Genomic DNA, 27,451 nt, shown 5'->3' on the forward strand with positions numbered 1-27,451 from the left:
CAATTAGGGCACGACAGCACCATGGCGTTCAGGGTGCATAAGTTTTTACGAGACACAATGATAAGAAATCTCTTGTACAGGTTTCCAAATTCTAGCTTTTTGAACCATATCCAATGTAAAGTTTCACTGGAGCATGTCTCGCGACAATGTCATTTATGTAACCGTCCCGCATTGAAAGCCACCCTGTGTATGTACTAATATACCGACGCAACCAGACGTTCCGGCCCTCTATAAAGTCCATGTACAAGTCCAATCGAAAAGTCAAAAAGGATGCAACGTAACGTTTCACACTATCATCCATATCTATAGATCAACCTGTTCGGGAACAGGACTCTTCAGCTTCCCAGTTTCAATCGACAAGCGCACATTTTCCATAGCCCATTCTTCCATGGCGGTTTGAGTCTATAACATCGCCACAGGTCAGTCTTAATCAACATTAGATGGATCGTACCAGTGAACATACCTCAACAGTCCAAGTACCCATATGGGGAACCAGCATCACATTGGGGTTCCGGACCAGACCAGGATGAATCTTGGGTTCTTCCTCAAAGACATCCAGACCGGCAGAGTAGACCTTGCCGCTGTCCAGAGCGTCAACGAGGGCTGCTTCATCGATAACGGCACCACGGGCAGTGTTCACAATGACGACACCATCCTTCATCTTGTCGAATTCGGGCTTGCCGATGATGTGGCGGGTGTTTTTCTGTGAGAGACCCATCTACGTCAGCCCGTCTGGCCATACAATATAGCCACTGTATCAGTGGACGATCACTGAAGCGGAAAACTCACATTCAAAGGCAAGTTCAAACTGATCACATCACTCTTTGCCAACAGCTCGTCAAACGTCACATAATCAGCACCACCGGCGAGCTCCTCCGTCAACTGTCGCCGGTTATGGTAGATGACTTTCATGCCGAACGCGTCGGCCTTCTTCTTCAGGTTTCGGCCAATACCGCCCATTCCCAGAATGCCCAGCACTTTGCCCTCGGGGTCATGGCCCAGGGCAGGGAGCGGTTGTCCGCGCCACTTGCCTTCGCGCAGGGCGAGCATGCCCGTGTTGAAGTTGCGGAGAGCTCCGATGATAAGGAACATATTTACGTCAGCGGTGGCATCGTCGACAGCTGTGGGGACATTTGAGACACGGATGGGGGGTGAGCGAGCGCTGCAAGCGTGAACGTCGACTTGGTCGTATCCGGCGCCTATATCGCCTCATGAGTTTCTATTCAATACAAATATTAGCATGAGATGGGGGAAACAAACCGCAGTGGGCTAGGTACTTCAACGAGCTTGGAAGGGCGTTCACTACTTCCTCATCTACCAGGCCTGTGATACTCACTGAGTCGAAGGTGCGGTATGCGGCGACTACGCCGTCGAGCTTGCCGTCTTTACATTCTTGGATGAACTCAGCACGGTTGGTTGCGGTTGGTTCGACTAGTTCCGCGATATCACTCAGGGATTGCCATGTTGTATGTGCGCTGGATCATGTTAGATAGGCACATATTAAGATTGTCGCATAGTATAAAGTGGGGTTAACCGTACTGGATGATCTTTCCCAGGAGCAGAACCTTGGGTTTAGTATTGGATAAAGCCATTTTTGCTACTTCTGTAAGTACAGCAATTGTTAGCAAGTCTCCGAATAGAAAAGTTATATATCCAAGGGAAAGAATGAGTCAGAAGTCAAGTACGCACTTGAATTAACCCGAGGGGAGATAAGGCGCGGGGAAGTTGATATAATGTTTGGCCGAGGGCGAGTCTCGTCTCGTCTCAATTGCTGTTGCCACAACAATCGCAAAGAGGTGATTCAGGTCAGTATAAGACCGCAGAAGTGCACTTTACCAGGGACTAGAAGAATAGAAGGATAAAGGAAGAGAAAGAAGCGAAGGAGGGGAATCGACGAAGAGGAAGGACAAGAACTCAACTCCCCACGTGCCCCACTTCTTTATCATTTAGTATTAAATTTCCCTTTTGGTTGGAATTTCTTCTCCAAACTAGATTCGCAAGGATTTATGCCATCTAGTGATCGAGATTCCTCCGCATTTTCACCTTCATTCTTCTCGGCCGTAACAAGAGAGTTGCTATCGCGATTGAATATCTCGAAAGAGGCTCATGTCGGAGATATCCGCAATGACAATGGCTTATACATGGCCATCTCCGATTGAGTACCCGCGGGTAAAGAGAATCACCCCCGGCCTTATTCAAGGTTCGGAAACACGCCGATACGAGGCGAAAGACGGATAGTACAGCAGCATAAGCATTGATATCTGGATTGGTCACAATTTTCCAGGGTTGTTCTGTAAAGGTATTCTGATGCACAAAGCGTTGGTGACAAATTCATACAGATCAAGGCGCAACGTTGTGAAATACAACCAACGCTACAGCCGATAACGGTGTGCATGATTAATCCGCTTCAGGAGAGAAGAAAATTATATAACAAAAAGCTCCTAGAATCCCTACGTTACGGTCAAATGAACTTGGAGAGCAGGAACTTAGGTTTGCCCCTCAAAAAGCACCCTCGTCCAGTCGAATCGCCTCCACCGTTTCTTAAACCCATCGACTCGTCGATCACCTCCACGGTTCCAGCGGCCCTGCCGCTTGATCACGTCTGGTGCTAAATCCAACATTCCCCCGATGATTTCTCGTGCGAAGAGGTCGCCCCGGGGCCAGCGGTTCTCATCCTCGACTACATGCCCTAAACCTCCATCAAGTTCGAACCAGACATGGAAGTATGGCATCTCTTTCACCAGCGTGCGGCGGAAGGCAGATCGGCCCAATCCTTGCTTAGATTTAGCTAATGTGTCGATTAACTTTTTGTGTTGAGACCATTCTGCGTCTGCGGCGAGAATAGCCTCTTTGAAGAAGGCAGGAGAAGTCTCCCCCAGCTCATATGGCAAGGGCACTACCTCCATTGCCGCGTGCCTCTTTCGGTGAGGCTGGGCTGCGTTCTCATAAAAGATAACATCGCGGCCTTGATCGTGATACATGCGGGTCAAGCTCTTCATGAAGTTGCGGATTTCCTCCCATTCATCATCATCACATTCTAAAAGATTCGTCCGATGTTGAATGGGGACAATGGTAGCACACCCTTGATTGAGTTCAGGTTCTGTGGGAAGAGTAAGATAGACTCTCGTCGCCAGAGATACCACAGGGGCAATAGGCGGAGTATTAGTGTCCTCATGATGGCAAAGAGGACAATTATCCAGGATTCGGTTCATCTTTTGGAATTCACTGATAGACGTATTCTTGAGGTTGATTTCTGACTGATGCACCCGTCGTGCTAGTTTGGAGGCATTGTCGTCCATGTACTCCAAATCATTCTATTCAAGTTTATTAGTCTCTCAGATGCGGCTATAATTTCCAGTTAGAGCCTTACCTCGAATTTGGCATCCTTTGCTATTCTCTCAGCTAGCCGTTTCCCTTCTCCTCCTAATTGATCCCGGGTTCTTCGCTCCTCGCGAAGCATATCTTCAATGCTCATATCCTCGTTCTCTTCCACTAGGCCCCTTTCTCGGCCTCGTTTAGTATCCACGGCTTTGACTTCATTTCTCTTGCCAGCAAGCATTCGGTTCTGCTGGACCCCCAACACCACAACACCAGGGTCCTTCCGGTTCGCCATGGCTGCCGCCGCAGCATTATATCGTTCTTCAAGCTCCCCAGCATCAGGGGAGCCTTTGAGTTTTGCCTTCATCATCTGCGCCTTAAGTCGGTTGAGCGCTGTTAGGTCAAGGGGCTGCGTAGTATTCTGTGGCGGTTCTGTAGCGATCGGTTTACCCTGGCCGTGGGCTTCTAGTTCCTGTTCAGGGTTCCGGATATGCTCGTGTGTATCCCGATGGACGCCCTCCTGTAGCTTTCTCTCTTGGAAAAGCTCACCCGATGGCTTTTCTTTACCTACATAGCCCTCACCGTACCGCTCGCGACGATCTAGTTCCGCCTCTTCCTCGCGCGCATCATCAAAGGAACGTAGATCTCCGAAGCGCTCGATAGCAATTTCTTCCACTGGCTTCCCGCTTTCCTCGGCCTCTCTGTAAACGGCATTGAGTTTTGTCATCCTCCATTGTGAGCCAGAGTCGCCGAAAGTGTAGTCAACATCGTGTTGCGCCTGCTCTTCTTGGATTTCCTCTAATGCCTTTCCATCCTTAAGATCGTGCAAGTGTTGATTAAGTTCCCTGCCGTGGATTTTGAGCTCAAAATCTGCTTGTAGCATCGTGGGCTTTGGCTCCTCCTCCAAGCGCGTCGTATCACGCCGATGCACATAGTCAATGTCCAGCGCCGACGGAGCTTCCATCCACGCATCTCTCTTTAAGTGAGTTGGTTCCTCCTGGATCACCTCCTTCGCGGCCGACGATTCGTCGTCTTTGCTTTCATCTCGATGTCGGCGTTTATGGGCATGGCCGCGATCGTCTCCGTGGTCGGTAGAATGGCGTGATCGTTTATGATGATGTCTATCCTCATCCCTGTGTCGCGAATCTCTGTGTCTATCGGACTCACGCTCTCTGGATCTGGACGAATGGCGACGATGGTGGTGATGGCGGTGATGTCTTGAGCGATCCCGACTGCGGTCTCGGTCGCGATGTCGATGCCGTTCTTTGTCGCTCTTCTCGCGCCGCTTCTCCTGATCCTCCGCCAATGACTTTTCAAAATCCTCCAAAGTCATGTTTATCGGTGGTAGGAGTGACCCGTGCGGTTTGATCTATGCAGTGCAGTGAAAGTTCGAAAGGCGAAACTGCCGAAACAAAAGACTAAAGCGGAAAAGGCGCTAATGACGTCTGGCCGGCCTTTTGGACTCCACCCCGAGCAGATCCTCAAAAAAGTACTCCCCGCGCGACTGGAAGAAATTATTTGATTTTCTTATCCTCGACCACCACACAACTCTTATTCTCCCGTGTTTCACCCCGGTGATACATACTAGAGGATCACTACTATCCGAGCGATCTTACATACGGGAAAGAGCAGCACTGAGAGAAATTTTACTTGACGCTATTCATCATGGCGCAGTCTCCCGTGGCCGTTGTCTGCGTGGGCATGGCAGGTAACAAAGACAGATGGTTTCTTAATCGGTGCTACAGCAACACTAACTGGGTTTATCTTAAATTAAGGCTCCGGAAAGACGACCTTCATGCAGCGAATCAACTCGTACCTCCACTCGCAGAAGAAGATTCCCTATGTTCTGAATCTGGACCCCGCCGTGTATTCCGTACCGTTTGAGAGTAACATCGATATCCGTGATTCCATCAATTACAAAGAGGTCATGAAACAGTACAACTTGGGCCCCAACGGTGGTATCTTGACGTCGTTGAACCTCTTTGCAACAAAGGTGGATCAGATTATCGCACTGCTGGAGAAACGCACCGCGCCGAACCCAAGCAACCCAAGTGCGAAGCCTATCGAGCATATCCTGGTCGACACCCCCGGGCAGATCGAAGTCTTTGTATGGAGTGCATCGGGTAGTATCCTGCTTGAGACCCTGGCTTCCTCGTTCCCCACCGTGATTGCATATGTGATTGATACCCCGCGCGCAAGCTCCACGAGTACCTTTATGAGTAATATGCTTTACGCCTGCAGTATTCTCTACAAGACTAAACTACCAATGATTCTTGTGTTCAACAAGACCGACGTTCAGGATGCCGAGTTTGCAAAGGAGTGGATGACCGACTTTGATGCCTTCCAGCAGGCTTTGCGGGAAGAAGAGGAATCGGGAGCCTTCGGAACCGAGGGTGGTGCTGGAGGTTTTGGTTCAGGAAGTGGATACATGGGGTCGCTACTGAACAGCATGAGTCTGATGCTCGAAGAGTTTTACCGGCATCTGAACATCGTGGGTGTGAGCTCAATGACCGGAGATGGCATTGACGAGTTCTTCCAAGCCGTTGAAGAGAAACGTCAAGAATTCGAGCGTGACTACAAACCGGAACTGGAGCGTATGAAGAAGGAGCGCGAAGAGGCACAGGCAGCCCACCGGGAACAAGAACTGGGTAAGTTGATGAAAGATATGAATGTCTCTGGGTCTAGCAAGGGCAAGCGTGCCGAGAACGAGGCGGAAACCGTCAGTGAAGCGGAGGAGGAGGAAGAGGAGCTCGCGGCTGCAAAGAAGAGGGGAGACTACGAAGAGGAGGAGGACGATAGTGAAGACGAATCGGGTGTTCCTCCGGCTGCCGATAATGATGGCCTCTCTCAGCGGTATCAGGATGCACTTGCCGATTCCAAGGCCGCGCCATCCGATCAGGATCTTAGCTTTGCCAGATACTTGCGAGCAAGCCAGATGAACCAGTGATCTTGAATATCCTTTGTTTTACTTGTCTTGATCGATTTCCCCGGCTTTGGTTTATTGCACGGCGTTAACCCTGCCCATCTGACATCTCATACTTTTTCCAACATATGCATGAATAAATGAACTAGACACAAGATTAATTAGTCCAACCGAAGGTATCATACATAAAGAAGAATATAAACTGAAAAGTGGCCATGTTTATTGGAGGGTAAGCTCCCAATGCAAACAAGACAAAAATAGGGGAACTTATGATGTCAGAGCTAAAGCTCCCCGGGTTGATTGTTGCCTGCTCTTTTTCCTTCTTTTCACATCAATATTGGCACAAGCTGTAACAATTCTTGTCAGTACTGAAAAGTTGCTATTGATTCATGATCTTTTGATTGATCCAACCCCGTCATGGACGTATGTTCACTGATGATCTGCCAACCCCGCGTTTGAATAAAGAGTAGCTAACGATCGTCCCACGACAGGTATTCTATGCTTATACCTACTCCACAGCGGGATGGCTCTCGCTGCAGAGCATATCCTTGATCACCGTCCCGCAGATCATGACAACCTTGCTGTTGGATGAGTCCAGATCGGCTTCTGGTAAGTGCCAAACTATCCAGGTTACTCAAGACAGCGTGTAATTGGCTCCATGGTTTGAAAGAACTCACTTTGACCCGTCTATAGAATTGGAAATATACTTCGCACGCTGTCTCGGGTTTAGTTTACTCACCATTGCCGTTCTAACGGTGATGCTGACGGGATCGATCCCTTTGAACTCCACGGTGTCGGAACCGGTGACCACAGAGGACAACGATCCCAAGGGACCATATGCCATCCCCACATTGATCGTTACAGCCCTTTTCCAGGGATTTTCCGCCTTCTACGCTTATACCCGGTACTTGTCCTCGGGTCATACTGCCTTTGCTATAGGAATGATCGGGTACTCGGTGGTGGCCGCCATTGGGCTCTGGTGTGCACTCTTTGCCAGCAGCAATGGGAAGATTAGTCGGAAGACGGGTGCAGACAAGAGAACGACGGGATTTCCATTCAAAAACACAGAGGCAGCCAAGAAACATGCGTGGAAGAAAAGCTCTTGAAAAATTGGGCATCCTTAGAGGGCAAATAGATGGATGACTCGGTTATGTCGGATACTACGGGTGATCGATCTATCTGGATCCATAATGAGCACACTTGAACCTCGCATGAGTGCTCCATATCTTAGATCCATTTGAGTCACGAGGGTCGAAGCCAAGGCTAAAAGAAAAGGGACCAAGACCGGCGCCTATCGGGGTGGCTGAACAATCGCTGCTAGTGTGTACACAGGATACATAAATTAATCAAGAGCCAATGACGTTATCGAAGACATGATATTACTTACTTGATTTGTTGCGGTGCTCCGACTCAACTGGATTCAGATGGAAGGGAAGGGATTCTTGATCAGGCTCGTCCCGAGGCATGACCATTGCTCCTCTCGAATCCGAGACAATGTTGAATGCCCAGGATGACGATTGAGAGCGAGATATTAAAAAAGAGATTAAGGGTTGACGATTGCCAACGGAAGCCCGATGGAAGAAGAAATGCCAAGAATTTGGCTGCCTGGATGTTAGTGCCGTTTAGCCTCAGGCCCCAGCTGAATCCCTGCCAATCACGAGGCAGGGCTCACCACCTCCAACCCTTACACAAGACTCGCCCTCGCTCTTTCCTGCAGGTCCTCTGCTTACTTTCCCCTCTTTTCCCTCCTGAAATGCCCCGAGAATGCCGTCCGGAGCTTAGGAAAGCTACGACGGCTTAATGTTCTAATTTCCCCCACCGACCTGCCCTGGCCAGTTAGACCGCCGGACCCATCGAATGCAACATCACCAACACTAATTTACCTGCATCTCTGTCAGCCCACTGGGTTTAACTAGATATGCCAAGGACTTGCTTGGCTGGTTTATGCATGAAGAGAGATGGGCACTAGTGCGTGCGGGACCACAAACCTCACCTGCAGAGGGCTCATGCACCTGAAAGACTGCCAATGATCATTTGACTGGCCAGGTCAAGGGGTTAGGCTTAGAGCCCTTTGCTAATGCCGATGCCGCCTCTTTGACTGCCACATTTCTTGGCTTCCCCTCTTGGCCCCTCCCGTCCCTTGATGCCAAGGGCCTTGGTGGCTCGGACTCCCGGCGGTAGGCTGGCCACCTACTCATGGCGTGCGGAGATGGGCCATTCAGGTTGTGCCTAATGAGATACTCTGATGCCGACGGGAAGGCCGGCTGCTTGCTGGTGTCATTGGCTTCTCGAATGACTCGGAGTATTGTCGTCTTGCAGGACTTTTGTGTAACAACAGGGGCCGACAGTTGGCGTGGCTGCCGTGGCATATGCTTTTACTGCGAGCCATGGTTATTCTGCGGAAGCGAAACCACCCTCCCACCCAAACAGGGCTAATGTGCCCAGGTCCTGATACCATCAGAAGACCTCCAGGAGCACATGCCTGTTCGCATAACCGTGGTGTAGCACCAGGAATTGCTTAGCTTAGCTTCTTCGACTGGGGGGCCAGAAAGTGCTTATCGCAAAGATCCCACTTCTTTGTGTGATAGCCCCTCCCGCGGCCCTTGATCAAGCCGTTCTCGCTCGCCCATACCGAAACCGCGATATTATAGGTGCACATGGTTATTATTCTTTTTCTTTTTCTTTTTCTTTGCTTCTCATGCAGCCCCATACGTTGCCGAATTTGGCTACACCTTGGGGCTCATTCTTCGAAGTTTAGATTCCGACAAGACCTCAGCACCCAATCAAAACCCTTGATTCCTGATAAAAGACGTGGAAAAAAGCGGATATCGCGTGAGGATGCCAAGCAAAGGGAATGGGTCACATTGATCTCTGTCGCGCTGTTAGGATGATCTTCACTCCTAAAGGCATCGCCCGCGGCATTAGGCCCTTCCTGTCCAAGATATCGGTTACTCCTCTCATTATGGCGAGCTACTTTGTGAATTAATTGACTGAGGGATATACCACCTTCCCTTTGAAGGTACCGAGCCACTACCTTGAGCGTTAGTTACTTTTTCGAGGAAAGCATCCTATGCTAGTCTCTGCCAATCACTGCAGCGTCGACAACTTGCCATAGCCTTGTGTTCTTCACGGTCTATCGGAACACCCGTTCATGACTGAAAGGGGTCAGCGTCCGTGGTGGTCAACATCATTCTCATCTTTCATCATGCCCGCTGATTGATAGAGTAATTTCCGGTGGAGCACAACGCCGTCCTCTGAGATGCAATGTCACCCTGTAAGTTTCAACTACAATCTGTAGTACAGAGCATCCTTGTCATTGCATGCTGTGCAAGTGATCCAAATCCGTAGAACTTGCTCGAGAACAGGGAAATATAGAACTCCTGAAGGTTATAAATACCACATGCATCCCTCGTCCATCCTCACTTCCATCATCAAGCCAGCGGTTTCTATCCTCCGACTTGAGTTGTTCTTGCGCATCTTTACAATCTTCTCATCATGCAGTCCATCAAGCGTACCTTGCTCCTCCTCGGAGCTATCCTTCCCGCGGTCCTCGGTGCCCCTGTGCAGGAAACCCGCCGGGCCGCCGAGAAGCTTCCTGGAAAGTACATTGTCACATTCAAGCCCGGCATTGACGAGGCAAAGATTCAGGAGCATACCACCTGGGCTACCAACATTCACCAGCGCAGTCTGGAGCGTCGTGGCGCCACTGGCGGTGATCTTCCTGTCGGTATTGAGCGCAACTACAAGATCAACAAGTTCGCCGCCTATGCAGGCTCTTTCGACGATGCTACCATTGAGGAGATTCGCAAGAACGAAGATGTTTGTGGTCATCCGCTCGCATTTTTGAATGACAGCTAACTCGCGCCCAGGTTGCCTACGTCGAGGAGGACCAGATCTACTACCTCGATGGCCTGACTACCCAGAAGAGTGCCCCCTGGGGTCTGGGCAGCATTTCCCACAAGGGCCAGCAGAGCACCGACTACATCTACGACACTAGTGCCGGCGAGGGCACCTATGCCTACGTGGTGGATAGCGGTGTCAATGTCGACCATGAGGAGTTCGAGGGCCGCGCCAGCAAGGCCTACAACGCTGCCGGTGGTCAGCATGTGGACAGCATTGGCCATGGCACCCACGTTTCCGGCACCATTGCTGGCAAGACTTATGGTATCGCCAAGAAGGCCAGCATCCTTTCGGTCAAAGTTTTCCAGGGTGAATCGAGCAGCACTTCCGTCATTCTTGACGGCTTCAACTGGGCTGCCAACGACATTGTTAGCAAGAAGCGTACCAGCAAGGCTGCAATCAACATGAGCTTGGGTGAGTTTACATTGTTCTTCTCTACTTGGAACGCGCGAGCGCTAATTTCAAAAACACAGGCGGTGGCTACTCTAAGGCTTTCAACGATGCGGTCGAGAACGCATTCGAGCAGGGTGTTCTCTCGGTTGTCGCTGCCGGTAACGAGAACGTACGTCTCCCCTCCATCGCGCAAAGACGAATTCGTAACTGACTTGATTTTCTTAGTCTGATGCCGGCCAAACCAGCCCTGCCTCTGCCCCTGATGCCATCACTGTTGCCGCTATCCAGAAGAGCAACAACCGCGCCAGTTTCTCCAACTTTGGCAAGGTCGTTGACGTCTTCGCTCCCGGTCAAGATATCCTTTCTGCCTGGATTGGCTCTTCCTCTGCCACCAACACCATCTCTGGTACCTCCATGGCTACTCCCCACATTGTCGGCCTGTCCCTCTACCTCGCTGCCCTTGAGAACCTCGATGGCCCCGCTGCCGTGACCAAGCGCATCAAGGAGTTGGCCACCAAGGACGTCGTCAAGGATGTTAAGGGCAGCCCTAACCTGCTTGCCTACAACGGTAACGCTTAAGTACCAGGAGTACGTCGCAGGATTCTACCATTGTTACTGGAATACAATGATGATTAGAAAACGAAGAGCGTTATGATTCGGACGGATATATGCATGGCACCCATACAGCGTGATACATAGGCTGTTTGCTCAAGAATTAGGATTTTATCTGAATCCATGTACAGAGTATACTTATGTTAGTAGTCAATAAAATCTTGGCTTTCTAATTTTGTCCGATCTACAAGGGGTCGTCGATCACAGAACGAACTAGATGTGCAGGGGACGATGATCACCCGTTCTTAGCAAGACCTCTAGTAGTTGTCGACCATAGCTTTGACGCGAATCATGACCCTACTACTTCTAGATTGCAGACCAAGTCGCATGACAATGTCCTCTTTGGATTAGGATTAGTAGTTGATTAGATTCCGGAAAATGAATTAGGGCTGGCGTTCCAACTCCTGGGGAGTGCCGATGTTACTGTACTTTATGAAAGAAAGTAAGTCTATTGGTACACAGCTGCAGTAATCATTCTACTCTGTATTATATATTTAAAATAATTAGTAATCTAAGATAGTAGATAGTCCTATGATATACTAGCTTGGGGTTCGAAGTCGGCAAAAGATTTGCAATCCCCTTTCGGGATGATATATATCTGAAGTACCGACATCTACCATCCAGTCGGATCAGCTAAACGAAGTATCACTTCTTTCGCCACTGCCAATTACTACTCCTATTAAAGTTTATGCTACAGTACAAGCCACAAGACTTATCTCCAGAACTAACTTGTGCGTAGAAGCTCTGCCGATAGCCGGGCGGTTGGAACGGGGAAACGTGCACCGCTACGAAGCGAAGACAGCCGGGGAATGAACCCTCCATATTTTGGGATTTTTTTTATAAGATAAGGACGAGAGTTGTGTATATCTTGACTACTGACTGGTGGGAGCTCATTTTTCTTATCTTGCCACTGCTTGTATTGAGTTTGGTGGGTGTGTGTGTGTGTATATATGAGTGATAGCAGTGAGGATATCCTATCGGAAGCACAACCTTTTGGATCACGCTGGTTGATTCCTTGAGCTAAAGCCTGGACCTAGTTATGCTATGTTAGATTAGGTAACAGTACACGGTACTGTTGGTCGAATTAGGAAAACCTACATAGCTTTTCCTCGGTTACGAGTCGGAAGGGGGAGGGGTGGACCTAGGTTATACATCTACAGGGCAAGGCTAGTTCGGATGATTCTACGTAACATAATTCGTCCCACGTCCGATTGGAGGCGCATTCTCCACGATGATACATAGGTCATAGGGTGTAAGGGAGAAAACCCGGAGAATTTCACGGTTTCGAGCTAGTCAACCTGAAGCTCCATGTCTTAGCCCTATCGTCGACGAGTAATGCCAGTTTGGTAAAAGAGCTCTGGGAGCACCCTGCGACAATGAAACCTTTCCTTGTCCTTATCCAGTTGACGCGTAGGCTACGGGGCAAAGCAGGCCCCAAAAAGGGATAGAAACGCTGACGAACATTGCTGGCGACGCCGAGCATTCTAGTAGTCAGTCTTCCGTCAGGTATGTAGATCATCGTCTCAAACGAGAGGTATGGCCACCAAGGGGTAGCTTTTGCAAAGTTTCTAGGACGCTATATCGCCTCAATGTACGTTGGAGGAGACCAAAGAATTTGGATATTGGCCGTTGAAGTGACTTCAGGAGCCCCCCAAAATGACCAACTGTGGACCAGGTGACTAAACCTGTGCCACTGGGAATAGCATCATACCTCAACTCGACACTTAGCGGGGATCTGCGCATCCAGCCCCTTGCATTCTGGGGAAAAGAGGAAAGCTTGCAGCTACGTATGTCTGTTTGATATCTGTTTGCTTCAGCAAGATGTAGTTCGCGGATTATTAAGTCAAATCCAGATGCTGGGGCCCTACCTGATATTTCATGCTTGCTGCTTTCAGCGCGTCCAAGTTTATTCATTCGACTTGGTCTATTGGATATTTTTTGCCGCCCAAGATGAACGACAAAGTGCCCGAGATCGCCATGTCTCAGTTTGAGACAGACAAAGGCATTTTGGAGCCACATTTGAGACAATATGGTCTGGAGTTCGCGACTGACGGGTTCCATATCCGATGGGCGAAGGGAAATCAGCGTCATCCTCGCAATTGGAGCATTGTACGGAAAGCTTATGACACTAGTCTGATCATCTTCTTAGAGCTTTTCACGTATGTTGACTGCCTGCTGCTCTGTACACGATGGGGCTCCTTGCTAATAGACGATTGTATACAGGACCGCCATCAGCGCTTCCGGCGTACGTTCCTCTTCCCTCCCTGCCCCTTGAGAAATATGCTGAGTATGACAGTCCACTGCTGCCAAAGATGCGTTACGTGAATTCAACATCGAGAAGGAGTTTTCTATATTTGTATTTGTATCAATGTCCGTTCAGCACCTTTCAACCCTGTGGACCCTCACCTGAATTGCGTTTTCTGATGGCTTGTTGGACAATAGATATTTGTTGGGCCAGGGCCTCGGTTCCATCGTTTTCCCTCCGTACTCAGAAGCGTTCGGACGCAAGAACCTCTATGTACTCAGTACAGCGCTGTACAGCATCTCCTGTGCCATCGTGGCTGCTGTCCCATCTTTATCTGGCGTTGTCATTGGTCGTCTTTTCAGCGGAATTGTCTCGGCGATCCCGACAACGGTTGTGATTGGCAGTATCGAGGATATGTTCAATGCTAGAGACCGAGTCTGGGTACTTTGTCTCTGGGCCATAGTGGCCAACCTAGGTTTGGTGACCGGACCCATATTGAGCACCTTTATCGTTGCAGATCTGAACTGGTAATGCTTCCACCCCCCTTAAACTCTGGTACTGGTGCTAATAGGAGCATCTAGGCGGTGGTTATTCTATGTGGCCGCCATTGTGACCGGTATCCTCACTTTCATCCTACTGACCCTCCGCGAGTCCCGTCCGTCCTTGTTGTTGGCACGCGAGGTTGAACAGCTGCGCAAAGTTACCGGAATCGAAACGCTTCAGGGATTGAACCCAGACCGCACGCCAGACCTGAAGACCTTTGTGCGTACGGCGCTGTTCCGCCCAGTGCGCCTCTTCTTCACCGAGCTCATTGTCTTCTTTGTGTCCGTGATCAGCGCCATCGCTGTTGCTCTGGTTTATCTCTTCACCGAAGCCTTGCCTCCAGTCTATGAGGATTTCGGCTTCAGCACTAGACAAGCATGCCTCCCTTTCATTGCTATCGGGGTCGGCCTGAGTTTCGGGTTCTTTACGCGCTATATCGATTTGCATATTATCGACAAGCACCGCCTGAAGGGCCAGCCACTCCTCCCCGAGCACAAGCTGACGGGCTTTTGGATTGGGGCCTTCATCCTCACAGTGGGACTCTGGGGTTTTGCCTGGACTATTCCACCATACAGGACTGACCTGCACTGGATAGTGTCGGTCTTTTGCCTAGTGCTGGTGGGATATTCTTTGAATGAGATCGAATACGTGCTGGGTGGGTACTTGACAGACAGCTACCTCAGCTATGCAGCTAGTGGACTGGCTGCCCTTGCTATTGTCCGAGCCCTCTTATCTGCCATCTTGCCGCTCATCGCTCCGCCAATGTTCTCGAACCTCGGAAACAACATGGCTATTTCGGTGTTGGCGATTATCGCGACCATGTTCTGTGCAATCCCGCCCCTGTTCTCACGGTTTGGGAAGCAGATCCGGGCCAAGAGCAAGTTTGCCAAGTACAGCTTGCGCATGTATAATGAGCATAGTGTTGACGAGGACGGATATTAAGAATGATGGCTTCTGCTTTCAAGCTAGATGAACGATTCACGGCCTTGATATCTTGTCGATGTGGTATAGATGATGGAGCAAGAGGTGATGAGGAGAAGGAGGACAAGTGAAGGAGAGGAAGGGTTGCCAACCGAACCGGTAGTTTGCTATAAATACGCTGGGCGAATTCACGATTACTATTTCATGTGGTACGAAACGGAGGTATCACAAAACACGATGATTGCTTTTTTTTTGGCGTTCTGTGTCCTGTTTCCCCCCATGATTTTGGAATCTTTTTTTAAATAATATAGGAGCAGTTTCAGAATAAATAAATAGATCTTATGCAGTGTTCCGTCTTTTATTTAGTAATTCATTTCTCTGGTTTTTCAACGGATTTTCTGCCAGTTAAAAAGCCCCTGCCGCTTCAACCTCCCCGCCATTTCTCATTTTCCCCTTCGCAAAAGCAGCATCCCTTTCCATCTACAATTATTTACTTCCACCATTGATATTGTTTGCCCTCTTGCTCTGTGAAAATTTTATTCCCTTTCTCAGCTCAGAATGAATAATCCGGGAATTCATTCCTCAGATATTCCCCATTCGCTACATCTTGACGCGCTATCCGGTGTTGCTGAGGATGCATCCACATTGGCAGCAGCACAAGCACAACACCACCAACATGATATACAAGAACATGTCCCGAGTGCCGAGTCCACCGACGCACAGTCATTGCATCCCCTACAAACCGCCGTTGGAGTCTTAGACTCATATTCAATCCAGCAACAAGAGGAGCAAAATGATGACCGATCATTTCGAGAATCATACAATCTGCTTGTAAGTATTGATACACACATACATGCCCATACATAAGCTGGGTATTCCCAGTAGCAAGCCCACTTTCATACAAAATCCGGCAAATACTCGAACCATGGCTAAATGGAAAAGGCCCGCGACGATTCCCATTCTCTGCGCATGCAACCACAGTGCAATACCTTCTCCGAGGCCTCGATCTTCTCACCCAAACAGGGCGGGTACCTTCGAGACATGCCATCGGTCTTGGATCCCCCTGACCTGGACCTGTGGAGAGAAAGGTTATTTAATGTGGATGAGACGATCGTGCTAAGTGAAGAGCAGTATGTTTATTCCCACGTCAGCTTTTTCTATATATGTACCTACCAGAGCGAGAGCGGAGGGGAATGGGGAACTTGCATAAAATCATGCGGTAGACAACGATCTGATAAAAGCACGATAGATTCCTGACTTATTTCCCACATGTGGATAACATCTATTCTCACCGTTCTACGCAGCATTACAAACGCAAGCCGCTCATATCTCATTACTGGGACTGTCGACTGAAAGGTCGTCCGCCCGGGACTCCCAAGTCCGATGATCCGAACAAGAAAAAGCGGAAACGAACAGCGCGCCAACGGGATCTCTGCGATGTGAAGATCAAGATCACGGAGTATTTCCCTGGGTACAGCCCAATGATGATTGCGGAAGGCGCCGCCAATGACGCCGGGGCGGTTCTGGGCGCGGAGTCAATGTCCAGCGGAAATGCGGTGTTTCCTCCACCTGACGATCCGGAGCCTCGAGATCGCCAGCCATTTGGTGTGCTGACGCCTAATCCGCCGTTGCCTGAAGGTCATCCTGGGGCCAATGGACAGCGGTTCTTTACCATCCAGCGAGTTAACGGCAACGGCGCCAATGGGAAGAATGACGGGGTCAGCGGTGGGCATCGGCATACATTAGAAGAGAGTGATCGGGTGAAGAAGAATAGTGTTCAGCGGTATTTGCTGAAGGAGGCGAGAGAGAAAAAGAAGGCAAGTTCGGTAAGTTAAAAATTCTCTATTCGTTGAATTTTGGCTTTTGTTTTCTATCCCAGAAAAAGCCAGAGACGAGCCTTACGTCACATCAACAGCAATCAATCATTCCTGCGTCTCTCTTTCCTTTTCCCCGCTTTCTCACAAGTTGTTGCATGGTTTCATTTTCAATGTTCCTCAGATCCCTTTTCCAAACACAAAGACAGCGGCTGTTATCCTACCTGGAATTTCCCGCCATTTGTTTACCACCAGCTGTCTATTCTCGGAGTCTAATTCAACCCGCCCAAAAGGTCAGGGCAATGTCTACCCAAAACCAACCTTCGCAGAAGACCTATCACACAAAAGCCACCGGCTTGGCTGCCCTGACGGTGTCTAACCATTCCAGCGAGAATGAATTGAAACTGTACGGCAGCTGTTTCTGGTACGTACTACAGATTTAGGAATCTCCAATAATCTGAATGTACTTCAAACTAATTTCCCCCAGTCCCTTCGTGCAGCGTGTATGGATAGCCTTGGAGGCCAAGGGCATTCCGTATCAGTATATCGAGGTAGACCCCTACAAAAAGCCTCAGTCCCTATTGGAGGTGAACCCAAGGGGCCTTGTCCCTGCCCTGCGGCACGGAGATTGGGGGTCACATGAAAGTACTGTTTTGCTAGAATATGTATCAAACCCCACAACTTTGAAGCGAGTCAAACCAGATGAGACACTGACACTTTCATGCAGCTTGAAGACTTGAACACCGGGCCGCCTCTGCTCCCTCCAGGGGATGCGAAATTGCGAGCCTATTGCCGACTCTGGGCAGACTTTGTAAGTTTCGTGCAATTTAATGCCCGTAAGGGGCATACACTAATGAATGCAGATCAACCGCAACATAGTGCCCAACTTCTACCGTGTCCTTCAGGAACAGGATGAGCAGAAGCAGATTTCAAATGCGCAAGAACTTAAGGATGCATTCGCTACGCTAGTGAATGCCGCCGACTCACAAGGCCCATTCTTCCTGGGAGCTAATATATCATTTGTGGATGTCCAGGTGGCTCCCTGGATCATCCGATTGAGCCGCGTCCTGAAGCCCTACCGCGCTTGGCCGGACCCCGACGCAGGGAGCCGATGGGGCGCCTGGGTTAACGCGATCGAAGCTAATGAGCACGTCAAAGCGACAAGTGACGATGAACTCTATATTGACAGTTATGAACGATATGCCCGTAGGTTCCCTTAATGAGGAATCTATTGTCCTGAGGCTGACGCTCGTCCAGAAAACCGCCCCAACACTTCTCTGCTGGCGAGTGCGATCAACTCTGGGAGATCTCTTCCATGATCACTGTTTAGGGGACTGGATTAAAAATATCTTGGAACAGTCTGCTGAAGGGGTGTGGCACGAGACTGTTGGAGGGATACCCTCCAAGTGATCAGTAGTCCTAATGGGTCGTGGCCAGACCCGTCCCAATGAGAGAGCATTTCCCTTTGCGTCGATTATGTCGATCTGGCGCCTCTGTTGAATCGGAAACCGCCTCTACCACTGCTGTCCGGGCCCCGAGGGCTGCGGATGGGCTGCCGGAGAGGTTGTTGGTCGTTTCCAATTTGGTCACTGGTCGGTTGTTTCTCTTTCCTCTGTACATAACTTGGCTTTGGGGATTCGGGATCGTAGAGCTGTTTAGATTTCCCGGATGCCGCCGAAGAATCTCTCTTATCCCGATTGTTGTCTCTTCCACTACCACGGCTTCTCCCTTTTCCTCTACCCTCGTGCTTTGGTGGGGTCCCACTGCGTGGCGACGATGCGCCTGACGTAGTGCCAGAGGGGCTCCCGAACAATCTTTCACGTACTTCTTCGTACTTGCGTTGCTTCTCTTCCCGATTCCGCAGCGCAATGGCTTGGCGTTCCTCGGGAGTAGGCTCTGGTGGTTTGTTGTCATCGTCGGAATCGTCGTCATTGTCACTGTTCAGAGCCAGTCGTCCAAGACCAGCGGCTGTGGCGTTGACGGATGACGATTGCCGGGAAGAGTGTGGATTGCGACTCAGAAGAGTCACAGTCGGTTTGAACTCCTGTTTGAGAGGGACATTGGAGCGCGATTCCAGGAAATGAAACGTTTGCGGAGTTTCGCTGTTCGTGAAAGAACGGTCAGAATGCGATTGCTCAGGACATAGACAGCACAAGAGACCAGTTGTGAAGAAGAAGAAGAAGAAGAAGAAGAAGAAGAAGATATACGTACGCTTCCGCCCATAGTTGCCGGTTGAATTCCGCTTGCTGCGCCCTGCGCTGCGCTTTGGTCACTTTGGAGGATACTTTCTTTTCCGGTGGAGGCGGGGTGGGGTCGGACGCTAAGGTCTGCAGAGGAGTTCGAGGTCAAATCAGTGGATTATAGAAAGTGAATCCAGAGCGGTTGATTCGATTCTAGAATACGGCTATGTATAGTGAGAAGGAAGGCATACATCGGCTTGTCTTTCCCAGTCTTCTTCCCAGGCATCGGGTGTTTCAGCGGAGGGCTTTGCGCTCATTGTTACACGATTAGTCTATGGCAAAAGAGGAAAATGCAGATGCAGAAAGAACAAGGGTTTCCAGATGCAAATAATGTATATAAAGATAAAGAAATGCGACCAAACTCTCTCCAAGAGTAAGAAAATTGGGGGAGTAAAAAAGAGTGACGAGGGAGGGGAAAGAGAAGTGAGAGCCATTAAATTCGAATGAGGGAAAATCTGCTGTTGCTTAGTTAAGGTTCTTTCGGGGTTTACTCCGCCTTCCGCATGAACCACCACGTCAAACCAGCTCACAATAAATCCTATTGCCCTGAGCTGAATATATCAATCCCCGCTTTCGCGACTCTTAGCAGGAGATACTCGTGTTCACTTGCAGTATGGCTACTGGTATGTACATTCACTTTTCTCTTTGTGCACCCTCCTCCCGCCATCGAGTCTCTCTTTCCATCACTCTTTTATCCCCACATCCGCTTCCCCAAGCCCGGAATTCTAGATCCCACTAACCAAACCAACCCAGATCCTGACGGAGACTCCCAAATGGCCTCTTCTCCCGAATCCTCCCACATGCACTCCGAAGATTCCCCAGTCGGATCCCGTACCCCCACGAACATGCGTAGCGCCACCTCCCAGTTCCCAGGCACCTCAGAGCTCTCTCCGCCTGGATCGCAGACACAATCAGTATCAGCTGACGTCGGAGGGCTCGCCGGACTGGGGAATACTAATACGTCTGGAGGGTCGGCGGAGATGACATCCGCTCAGCAGCAGCAACCGGGGGCATCGTGGATGAACAAACGGGCGGAGGAGGAATACCACCGGGCAATGGAATATGTGATTGATCAGGACTTTAACCTAGGTGGGTTCTACTTCGCGTTCTGGCTTGCTGGCTGGGGTCGTTACTTCTAGGTGTGGTTTGGATTACGGCTGACCGTTGTGGTACATAGATGAGTTCGGGGACCCATTTGATGATAGGGATATGGAGGAGAAATTATTCTAGGGATATGGGTTACAGGTGAACATGGTGTTCATGGTGCTTTTGTGTTCTTTGGTGCTTCTTTGCTTGGGAGATTTGAGTGTGATTCCTGGTTTGAGACATGAATGATTTATGAGATATGATTGTCGACTTTGTGGGGGTTCCCAAGGATATACTTGGAATGGGATGGGCGATCGAATCTAAAGCGTTTTACCATCCATAGATGTCTACTAGAATAAAGAAAAGTGAGGTCCGAAATTGCAGTCAGTCCAAGTTGGAGGCGGTGATGGTGGTTCAAGTTTAGTCAAGGATGAACATCCAACGGCGATCTAAACATGGATCATTATATCATAGACATTTAAGTTAGCCCACATACAAACCTAATGATCCATTCAAGGTAAAGAAAACATTTCTTAAAGGACCAGAACTCCGTTCTTCATTGGTCAAAGTTGACATTGGGCTCTTCAACCTTTGTGATCTAAGCAGTCGTTGGCACAGCAACGGCCCGGGCGAAATCCAACGAAAACAATTCACTCTAGTCCATCATTTCATTTATTTAACTCCAGTCTCCACGCGCACCTCTATCGCTTACCACGAGTCGACCTCACTCTGCATTACTATCAGATCCCTTCATATTTATGAGATTGTGTATCGACATATCAAGACATCAATAGCGCCCATAGTCAGTGCCTATACCGTCGCCGTTTGACGTCACGATTGTTTCCATTCCTCGCATTGGTGAACGAAATAATGTCAACCACCGACTCGCCTGCGATGCGGGCAGAACCTGATTTACAAAAATGGTAATTATATCTTCCACTTACACATTCCGCGTATCAAGTTTTTGGGGGACACAAGTAATCTTTCTATCCCAAGCCGAGGCATTGATCTGTTTGCCTTGAACCCCCCTTTTTTGTTCCCGATGCTGTGACTGTCCCAACGGGGAAATCTCAGTCACTTGACGCAAGCCCTACACATACAACGACTGTCATGCTACCTGAAACAATCGCTGACCTTTTGCAAATCGCGCGGTTCCTACAGTTCCTTTCCAAATCCTAAATTCCAACAACTCCAAGAAGAAAGGTTCCGATTTACTCCTGTCAAAGTTGCGAAACCTGTCCCGCGCATCTGGGATCGTCAACCGTCCACCCCGTTTCTGGCGCGTCCCAAATCGCGGAAAGTGTGGAAGCGCTTCCGCTCCTCGTTCAACAGTATGAAGGCGCTGCAGCGCTTGATTTCCGCGCAGAGTGGTCCTAATGACCACGATGACCTCTACACTGAAATCAACACGTCGCGGAATGAAGAGTATATGCGCGGCGTCAAGAGACGGTGTCTTGTGCATAATTCCGAGGAACAAGGAGAGGCAACGACATCCCGAGGACGCTCTTTTCTAGAGACAAAATGGGAGTCAGAGGCCAGTGGGAAAAGACGTAAGTCACCATCGCGTGTCCATATCATGTTGTTGTTCTGAGGGAGCCGGATTTGACTTTTAGTAGGTAAATTTCCCGCCTATCGCGGTCTCGTGGACGGCTCCGAGCCTATCGTAGCCGATTCTCAGCCGCTAGGAGCCAGCGACGACGGCGACAGCGACATTAGTTATCCAAACGCACACGATACTGCTACGTCAGGTGATGAAATTTTGCCGGATACGGTTGAAAGTGACGAATCGCTGGATCGTAGCCCAGACACGCCTACCAGATTGGCTGCCCCCGCGGCCTATCCCCGCACGCTACATGGTTTACAAAGTGGGATGGATGGAACCACTGCCGATATAAAGGAATGTGATGATCTCGGTCAGCCCCAGGCTGACCTGCCTGAGTCTAGCTCTCTGGAAGCTGGTCCTCCGGAGAATATAGAGGAGCAGGAAAATGATGCTGTTTTGGATGCCACTATGACGGATGATCTACAGTCTGGACAATGCGAATCACAGACCTCTGCAACGGTTTCCCCAGAGAGTGTGCAGCAGACGGACGCCACAGAACCGCCAGCAGCGGCACCCGTGCAGGACCTGACTGCAGAACAGGAGTCGACTTTGGTTCGATCGGCACTACGTAGCTCTTTGGATGGCGAGGATGCCGAGTTACTCAGTAACTTTTTGTCCAAAGCGAAAGCCAAGCGAGAGGCCAAAGCCGCAGCAGCCGCGATGGTTACAGAAGAGAAAGCCGACCAGGTATACGTGGAGATCCCCGATATTCCCACACCGCAAGGTCGTCGGGTCCTGGAGGATCTGGATGCCAATTCACCCTCACCGCTGAAAGCCCAGTTGTCTCCATCCAAGGTTCCGGGCAAGGACATTGACGAAAAAGAAGATCAATCGCCTTCCAGTCCCCGTCGGAGCACCCGAACTCGTAGTGTCAAGGCCCCGCCGCGGATGACTACGACGACTACGGCGGCTCGCAACACGTTAACGCTTCGTCGTGCGAAGGGAACCGAATTCGTCTTTCTCAAAAAGACAGAAGCCCAGGAACTGGCACTAGCGACTCGTCGGAACACGCGACAGAATAAAGGAGATGCGATGTTACCGAAGTATACGCTACAGACCTTGGCTCAACAAACAACGGACTCCGAGGCCACTTCAGATGACAACAAATCTGCACGCGATTCCAGTCGACGATGCGCATCCGCAAAGAGGGTGTCATGGAACGACGAGCGACTCGTTGAGTACGAAGGTGAGAGTGGAGAGGGGAGTAGCGATGACGCTACTGGCCGGGGAGGGAAATCTAAAAATCCAGAAAAAAGGAAGGCGACCAGTAGTCGCACTACGCGTTCGCAGGGCCCGTCGAAAACTGGTGGTGACACCGTGCCGGCTGCATCGACTACTGCAGCGACTACTGCAACTCCTCGCGCGCGGCGTGTGCGGCGACTGGGAACACCCAAACCTACTGCAGCCGTTGACACCAGTGCATCACCGTCCACCAGCATGAGCCCGCCCGAAACACGCAAAAAGCTGACCCCCAAGTCTCCCCGGACGACAATAGCGGGGAGTGGCGCATCGAAAAAAGTCTCCCGTGTCAGCACCCGGAGTGACACTCGAGCGTCATTAGACAGTAGCTCGCTGAAGAGCTCCAGTCTTTTCAAGGCCCATGCCGGGTCAACCCCGATGCCAAGGCGAGTGCGATCGTGACCTTGACGGTCCGTCCGAGCATTTTTAACGTATCTTCATGAAGGCTATTTTTCGGCTTGTTGCCCTGGTACAAAGTGTAATAGAGTGGGACTGAAGGGCTGTACATATTCATAATGCTGTCAATATTTGCTTTCGACCATTAATGACCTCGGGATTTGGATGGCGTTGGGTTAGACACGGGGTTTTGCTATTTACATCCACAATAATGTTATTCGTGTTGTTTTTCTGTTTCTTGCTGTCTGGGGCGATGAAGAAATCCGGGGCAGAAAATGGAGTAAAAACGCACAGAGCCTGATCGGCGGTGTTTGTGTCGGGTTGCATGTGATTTATGCATCCACTTACATTGAATCCTGCTCTGCTGTTGTTTACTCTGTACATACCCCCGTACATGAACCCCCGGCTTTCATTCACTCCTCGGGCCTTGATGCCGATCTTTGTCAGATCAACTCTCAGATCTCGCTTAACCTCCTCTAAGAGAAATGCTCTTTCGGGAGAAGGCAGCATTCATCATCCTATCCGGCAGGTAGGCTACCGAGTCTTTCCGTAGAGGGGCTCGGGATGTGGGATCATCACGAAAAGTAAACCCATTATTATGGAGCAAGTCTTATTATCTGGACTCCATCTACTCCATAGTACGGTGCAATCATGTTGGTGATGATGAACTACCTGCAGATGTGGTGAAACTGATATCCAGTGGTGTATGTTATGCCACCCTCGTAATACCTTTACTGGTATTGATACCCGACGTCCAGTTAATACCTCATTTTCCAATGGTTATTATTATTATTATTATAACTGCAGCAGCAAAAAGAACAAAATGAATGAATATAGCCAAACCCCCTCGATGCAGAATGATATCATCTTCCCCTCCCCACTGCTTCCTAACCAAATTCGACCGAGATATCTCCAACGAGCAACCAAAACCCGACCACCATCAAACCATCTCCGGAGAACTGTCTACCTATCGATCTCCGATCTTCACGGTACAGAACTTGGCTACTCTTAGCAGAATTAGCATCTTCAGTAGGAAAAGGAAAGTTTACCTTTTCTTCACTTGAATCCCTGTCGATAAAAAGTGTACCTCTGTGAGAGATCTGCTGCACTGCGGCATGTATGTATCAACCATCCTTACTCTCAACATCCAGGTTTGTCCCTCTATCAGAACGCCTCTGGCTTATCTGGATCCAATCCCTTGGGAGAGCGCACCCTCCAACCGTCTATCATGAAACATTCCTTCCAACTCAACTCACCGGGTATCCATTACCTGAGATAAAACCAAATAAAGAACGACCAACAAGCCAACCATACTTGGCGCAATGCATTATCCTACAGAAAAGGAATATGGAGCGGGCTGTCCCTCGGTTCCTGAACCATACTTTAAGTTTGATAGAACAAGGACGAACCACTCAGTTACATCCATCACTGTACCTAAGTATACTACCACCGACACTACCACCGTATCAACAGGATAAGAATAGAGCCGACGCTACCCATGCCCATCTGCCCCAAAATTGACCAAAAGAGTAAAAAGTCAAATCAAACAATGCCCCAAATTTAATCCCTCAAAAACTTCCAAGTGGGAATCCATATCCCGTCCTCCATCAAATCATCGCAACGCACCAATTGCAAATGTAAGTCGTCTAAGGTACCTGTACCCTTCCACCTAAGACTAAGTGGAACCCCCCTTCTCCATTCATATTCTACACCTTTCCCATTTCATCGGTTTCCCCACCGCGGAAACCCGAGTTTATGATTGCATCCCACGTCATTCCCGACATGCTGGCTGGGAGAAAAGAAAAGGCTAGGGTTACGGTTTTGTAGGGTTAGGTTTTGGAATGGTCACGGTTCCACTTGGGGGGTTGCACGGTGCTTTACCGCATTGGGGGGTTCGGTGTTTTAGGGCTTTTCCGGATTTGCCCACCGGAGAGGGAAGGGGAGAGACTCCGGGATTTTCCGATCGTTTTGTTTTTTGAGGCTTTTTGTTTGATGGGCCTTCTGCCTTCTGCCTATCTGGTTGGTACATGTAAAAGGTCCTTCCTGTATTGATGGTGGTTGATGCTCAATATATGAACTACTGTTGTATATCTATTTGCTTTTTTTTGTGTAGTTTCAGTTTCCTCACACTGCGAAAGTAAGAACTCTACTATCAACTCTGTGTAACTATCAAAAACTCAATTGAATTCCCGAACTCAATAGGATATGACATGAACAAGGGTAATGTAGTATGGACATGTAGTAATTATGGTTGTTGTACTCAGGTTGTAATTTCCCTTTACTTTCCCGGCATAGCGTCATACCACCTAACTTACTAGAGCGTTAGCCGACCTGTCGCATGTCATGGAGGACAGTCCTCCGAGTCCACCTTCTCACCTGTGCTAATTACAGTAGTAGGATGCAGGTCGCAGGGGTAACTGCTTCGAGGCATGGTTCCATAGAGCTTCAACTTTTATTGTATTGGTTCTTCTCTCACTTTTCTTGCCAAAGGGGGTGTGTGTGTATTCCCTTGGCGGCTAAAAATTAATTCAGAAATAAATCGGTCTCTATTGAAAATTTAAATTTTATGATTTTTGGGATTGTTTGGTTTGGTTTATTATTATTCTATTTTGTGTTTCTTGTATGGTACCTGGTAAGTTTTCTATGTTATGTTCTTTACAAAGTATTCCATCCAAGTTGGTTGTGATATCGTAGGCCGTTACATTTCTTCGTTTCATACTATACTATGGGAATATGTAGCCAATGTATACTATATGTTTTGGACCTCCTGAACAACTCCAATTGTTTATGTCCCGCATAAAGAAAAGAAGTCTATTGTCCCCTCCAGAGCCCTGGTCTGTTTGTTCAAGCAGACAGGTTCTTGGCGGTCTCCTCAGGCCAGACATCGTAGCCGAAGGTGTCCTTCATGTTGACGAAGCGGAAGTGACGACCCTCGGCGACCTTGTTGACGGCCTCGAAGTCCTCGTCGGTCAGCTCGATGCTCTTGAAGTTGGACTCGATACGGGCGGGGTTGGAGCTCTTGGGGAGCACCACGTAGCCGCGACGCAGACCCCAGGCAATGAGCACCTGGGCCAGGGTGTTGCCGCCCTTCTGGGCGATCTCGTTGAGGGTCTTGTTCTCGCTGACCCGCTCGCCGGTGGTGGGCACCTGGTTCTGGGAGCCCAGGGGCGAGTAGGCCTCGGGGAGGATGTCGTTCTTGAAGCAGAACTGGACCAACTCGTTGTTGGGCAGGAAGGGGTGGATCTCAATCTGGTTGACATGAGGCTTGATCTCGGCGAACTTGAACAGCTTCTCGAGACCCGGGATGGTCCAGTTGGAAACACCGATGGCCTTGGCCTTGCCGTCCCTGTAGATCTTCTCCATGGCGCGCCATGTGGGCTCGGGGTTCTCAGTGAGCTCCTTGAGGATGACGTACTGTGATGGTTCGGTTAGTTGTACCGGACGTCAAACTAGATGGCAGAGGATGATGTGCTGCATACCTTGCCGTCAGGGCCAATCTTGGGTTTCTCCTGGTCCTCCTTCTCGGAGGCAATGGGCCAGTGGACAAGGAAGAGGTCAACGTAGTCCAGTCGGAGTCTCTTCAGGGAGTTATCAACGGACCACTGGACGTCCTCGGGACGGTGGAGGTGATTCCAGACTTTAGTGCAGACGAAGATGTCTTCCCGCTTGACGGAGGGGTTCTTCTTGAGGAAGTCATGGATACCATCACCAACCTCATCCTCGTTGAGGTAGAACCAGGCACAGTCCAAGTGACGGTATCCGGTCTCGAGGGCCTTGGTGACAGCCTGGTAGGTCTCGCCCTTGGAGCCCTCACTGGCGAAGGTACCGAAACCGACACCGGGGATCTTAACGCCATTGCTCAGCGTGAAAGTCTTTCCGTTCGACATGTTGGGTGGTTGTGATAATGAGAATTGGGGGTCTATTGCAAGAGAAAGGAACTCAAAAATGAGAAGCTTTTAGGGAAATCAGGGGAAGAGGGGTTTGTGGTGGTATAGTAGGAAAATATAGAGGAGGGGTAGTATATTGGCGAGAGAGAGAAGCTCCCAGAAAAAGGTGGGGTGGAACAACAACTACAGGGAGGGGTTTAGTTAAGTTCCATTAATTAATCTGGTTTACACTGGCTAGCACCCTACACACTGGTTGATGGTTTATTACACTTTCTACCTCCGACGATCGAGTTCTCTTCTTTTCGGCAGCAGTTTCTGTATCTTCATCTTC

At 49.6% G+C, this 27,451-nt stretch overlaps 12 protein-coding genes across 12 annotated transcripts; 8 read left to right on the forward strand and 4 right to left on the reverse strand.

The window, feature by feature from the left end:
- Positions 1-303: 303 nt before the first annotated feature.
- AO090003001032 (D-mandelate dehydrogenase-like dehydrogenase) lies at positions 304-1,592 on the reverse strand (the record flags this gene model as incomplete). Its single annotated transcript, XM_001820088.3, has 5 exons — positions 304-402; positions 464-703; positions 790-1,199; positions 1,261-1,475; positions 1,540-1,592. The coding sequence occupies 5 exons, from the start codon at positions 1,590-1,592 to the stop codon at positions 304-306; spliced, it is 1,017 nt and encodes a 338-aa protein (XP_001820140.1).
- An 894-nt stretch (positions 1,593-2,486) lies between these two features.
- On the reverse strand, positions 2,487-4,651 carry AO090003001033 (putative cell cycle control protein (Cwf19); the record flags this gene model as incomplete). The annotated part of the gene is made up of 2 exons (XM_001820089.1): positions 2,487-3,314; positions 3,371-4,651. The coding sequence occupies 2 exons, from the start codon at positions 4,649-4,651 to the stop codon at positions 2,487-2,489; spliced, it is 2,109 nt and encodes a 702-aa protein (XP_001820141.1).
- A 332-nt stretch (positions 4,652-4,983) lies between these two features.
- AO090003001034 (putative ATP binding protein) lies at positions 4,984-6,265 on the forward strand (the record flags this gene model as incomplete). Its single annotated transcript, XM_001820090.3, has 2 exons — positions 4,984-5,026; positions 5,094-6,265. The coding sequence occupies 2 exons, from the start codon at positions 4,984-4,986 to the stop codon at positions 6,263-6,265; spliced, it is 1,215 nt and encodes a 404-aa protein (XP_001820142.1).
- A 545-nt stretch (positions 6,266-6,810) lies between these two features.
- On the forward strand, positions 6,811-7,347 carry AO090003001035 (uncharacterized protein; the record flags this gene model as incomplete). The annotated part of the gene is made up of 2 exons (XM_023235145.1): positions 6,811-6,850; positions 7,055-7,347. The coding sequence occupies 2 exons, from the start codon at positions 6,811-6,813 to the stop codon at positions 7,345-7,347; spliced, it is 333 nt and encodes a 110-aa protein (XP_023090191.1).
- A 2,389-nt stretch (positions 7,348-9,736) lies between these two features.
- AO090003001036 (S8 family peptidase) lies at positions 9,737-11,113 on the forward strand (the record flags this gene model as incomplete). The annotated part of the gene is made up of 4 exons (XM_001820092.3): positions 9,737-10,060; positions 10,111-10,555; positions 10,615-10,703; positions 10,760-11,113. The coding sequence occupies 4 exons, from the start codon at positions 9,737-9,739 to the stop codon at positions 11,111-11,113; spliced, it is 1,212 nt and encodes a 403-aa protein (XP_001820144.1).
- Positions 11,114-13,096: 1,983 nt separating this feature from the next.
- Positions 13,097-14,876, forward strand: AO090003001037 (putative MFS multidrug transporter; the record flags this gene model as incomplete). Its single annotated transcript, XM_023235146.1, has 3 exons — positions 13,097-13,305; positions 13,589-13,918; positions 13,973-14,876. The coding sequence occupies 3 exons, from the start codon at positions 13,097-13,099 to the stop codon at positions 14,874-14,876; spliced, it is 1,443 nt and encodes a 480-aa protein (XP_023090192.1).
- Positions 14,877-15,413: 537 nt separating this feature from the next.
- Positions 15,414-16,112, forward strand: AO090003001038 (uncharacterized protein; the record flags this gene model as incomplete). Its single annotated transcript, XM_023235147.1, has 3 exons — positions 15,414-15,686; positions 15,798-15,985; positions 16,079-16,112. 3 exons carry the CDS (start codon positions 15,414-15,416, stop codon positions 16,110-16,112), a joined length of 495 nt encoding a protein of 164 aa, XP_023090193.1.
- Positions 16,113-16,339: 227 nt separating this feature from the next.
- On the forward strand, positions 16,340-17,409 carry AO090003001039 (glutathione S-transferase N-terminal domain-containing protein; the record flags this gene model as incomplete). The annotated part of the gene is made up of 3 exons (XM_023235148.1): positions 16,340-16,681; positions 16,771-17,093; positions 17,157-17,409. The coding sequence occupies 3 exons, from the start codon at positions 16,340-16,342 to the stop codon at positions 17,407-17,409; spliced, it is 918 nt and encodes a 305-aa protein (XP_023090194.1).
- A 117-nt stretch (positions 17,410-17,526) lies between these two features.
- On the forward strand, positions 17,527-17,988 carry AO090003001040 (uncharacterized protein; the record flags this gene model as incomplete). The annotated part of the gene is made up of 2 exons (XM_001820095.3): positions 17,527-17,875; positions 17,927-17,988. The coding sequence occupies 2 exons, from the start codon at positions 17,527-17,529 to the stop codon at positions 17,986-17,988; spliced, it is 411 nt and encodes a 136-aa protein (XP_001820147.3).
- A 155-nt stretch (positions 17,989-18,143) lies between these two features.
- Positions 18,144-19,166, reverse strand: AO090003001041 (uncharacterized protein; the record flags this gene model as incomplete). The annotated part of the gene is made up of 3 exons (XM_023235149.1): positions 18,144-18,771; positions 18,881-18,996; positions 19,101-19,166. 3 exons carry the CDS (start codon positions 19,164-19,166, stop codon positions 18,144-18,146), a joined length of 810 nt encoding a protein of 269 aa, XP_023090195.1.
- Positions 19,167-19,412: 246 nt separating this feature from the next.
- Positions 19,413-20,048, forward strand: AO090003001042 (uncharacterized protein; the record flags this gene model as incomplete). The annotated part of the gene is made up of 1 exon (XM_023235150.1): positions 19,413-20,048. One exon carries the CDS (start codon positions 19,413-19,415, stop codon positions 20,046-20,048), a length of 636 nt encoding a protein of 211 aa, XP_023090196.1.
- A 6,029-nt stretch (positions 20,049-26,077) lies between these two features.
- gldB (putative glycerol dehydrogenase (GldB)) lies at positions 26,078-27,120 on the reverse strand (the record flags this gene model as incomplete). The annotated part of the gene is made up of 2 exons (XM_001820099.3): positions 26,078-26,647; positions 26,713-27,120. The coding sequence occupies 2 exons, from the start codon at positions 27,118-27,120 to the stop codon at positions 26,078-26,080; spliced, it is 978 nt and encodes a 325-aa protein (XP_001820151.1).
- Positions 27,121-27,451: the final 331 nt, after the last annotated feature.

Source organism: Aspergillus oryzae, chromosome 2 (genome assembly GCF_000184455.2).
Source record: "Aspergillus oryzae RIB40 DNA, chromosome 2".
Taxonomy (NCBI): domain Eukaryota; kingdom Fungi; phylum Ascomycota; class Eurotiomycetes; order Eurotiales; family Aspergillaceae; genus Aspergillus; species Aspergillus oryzae.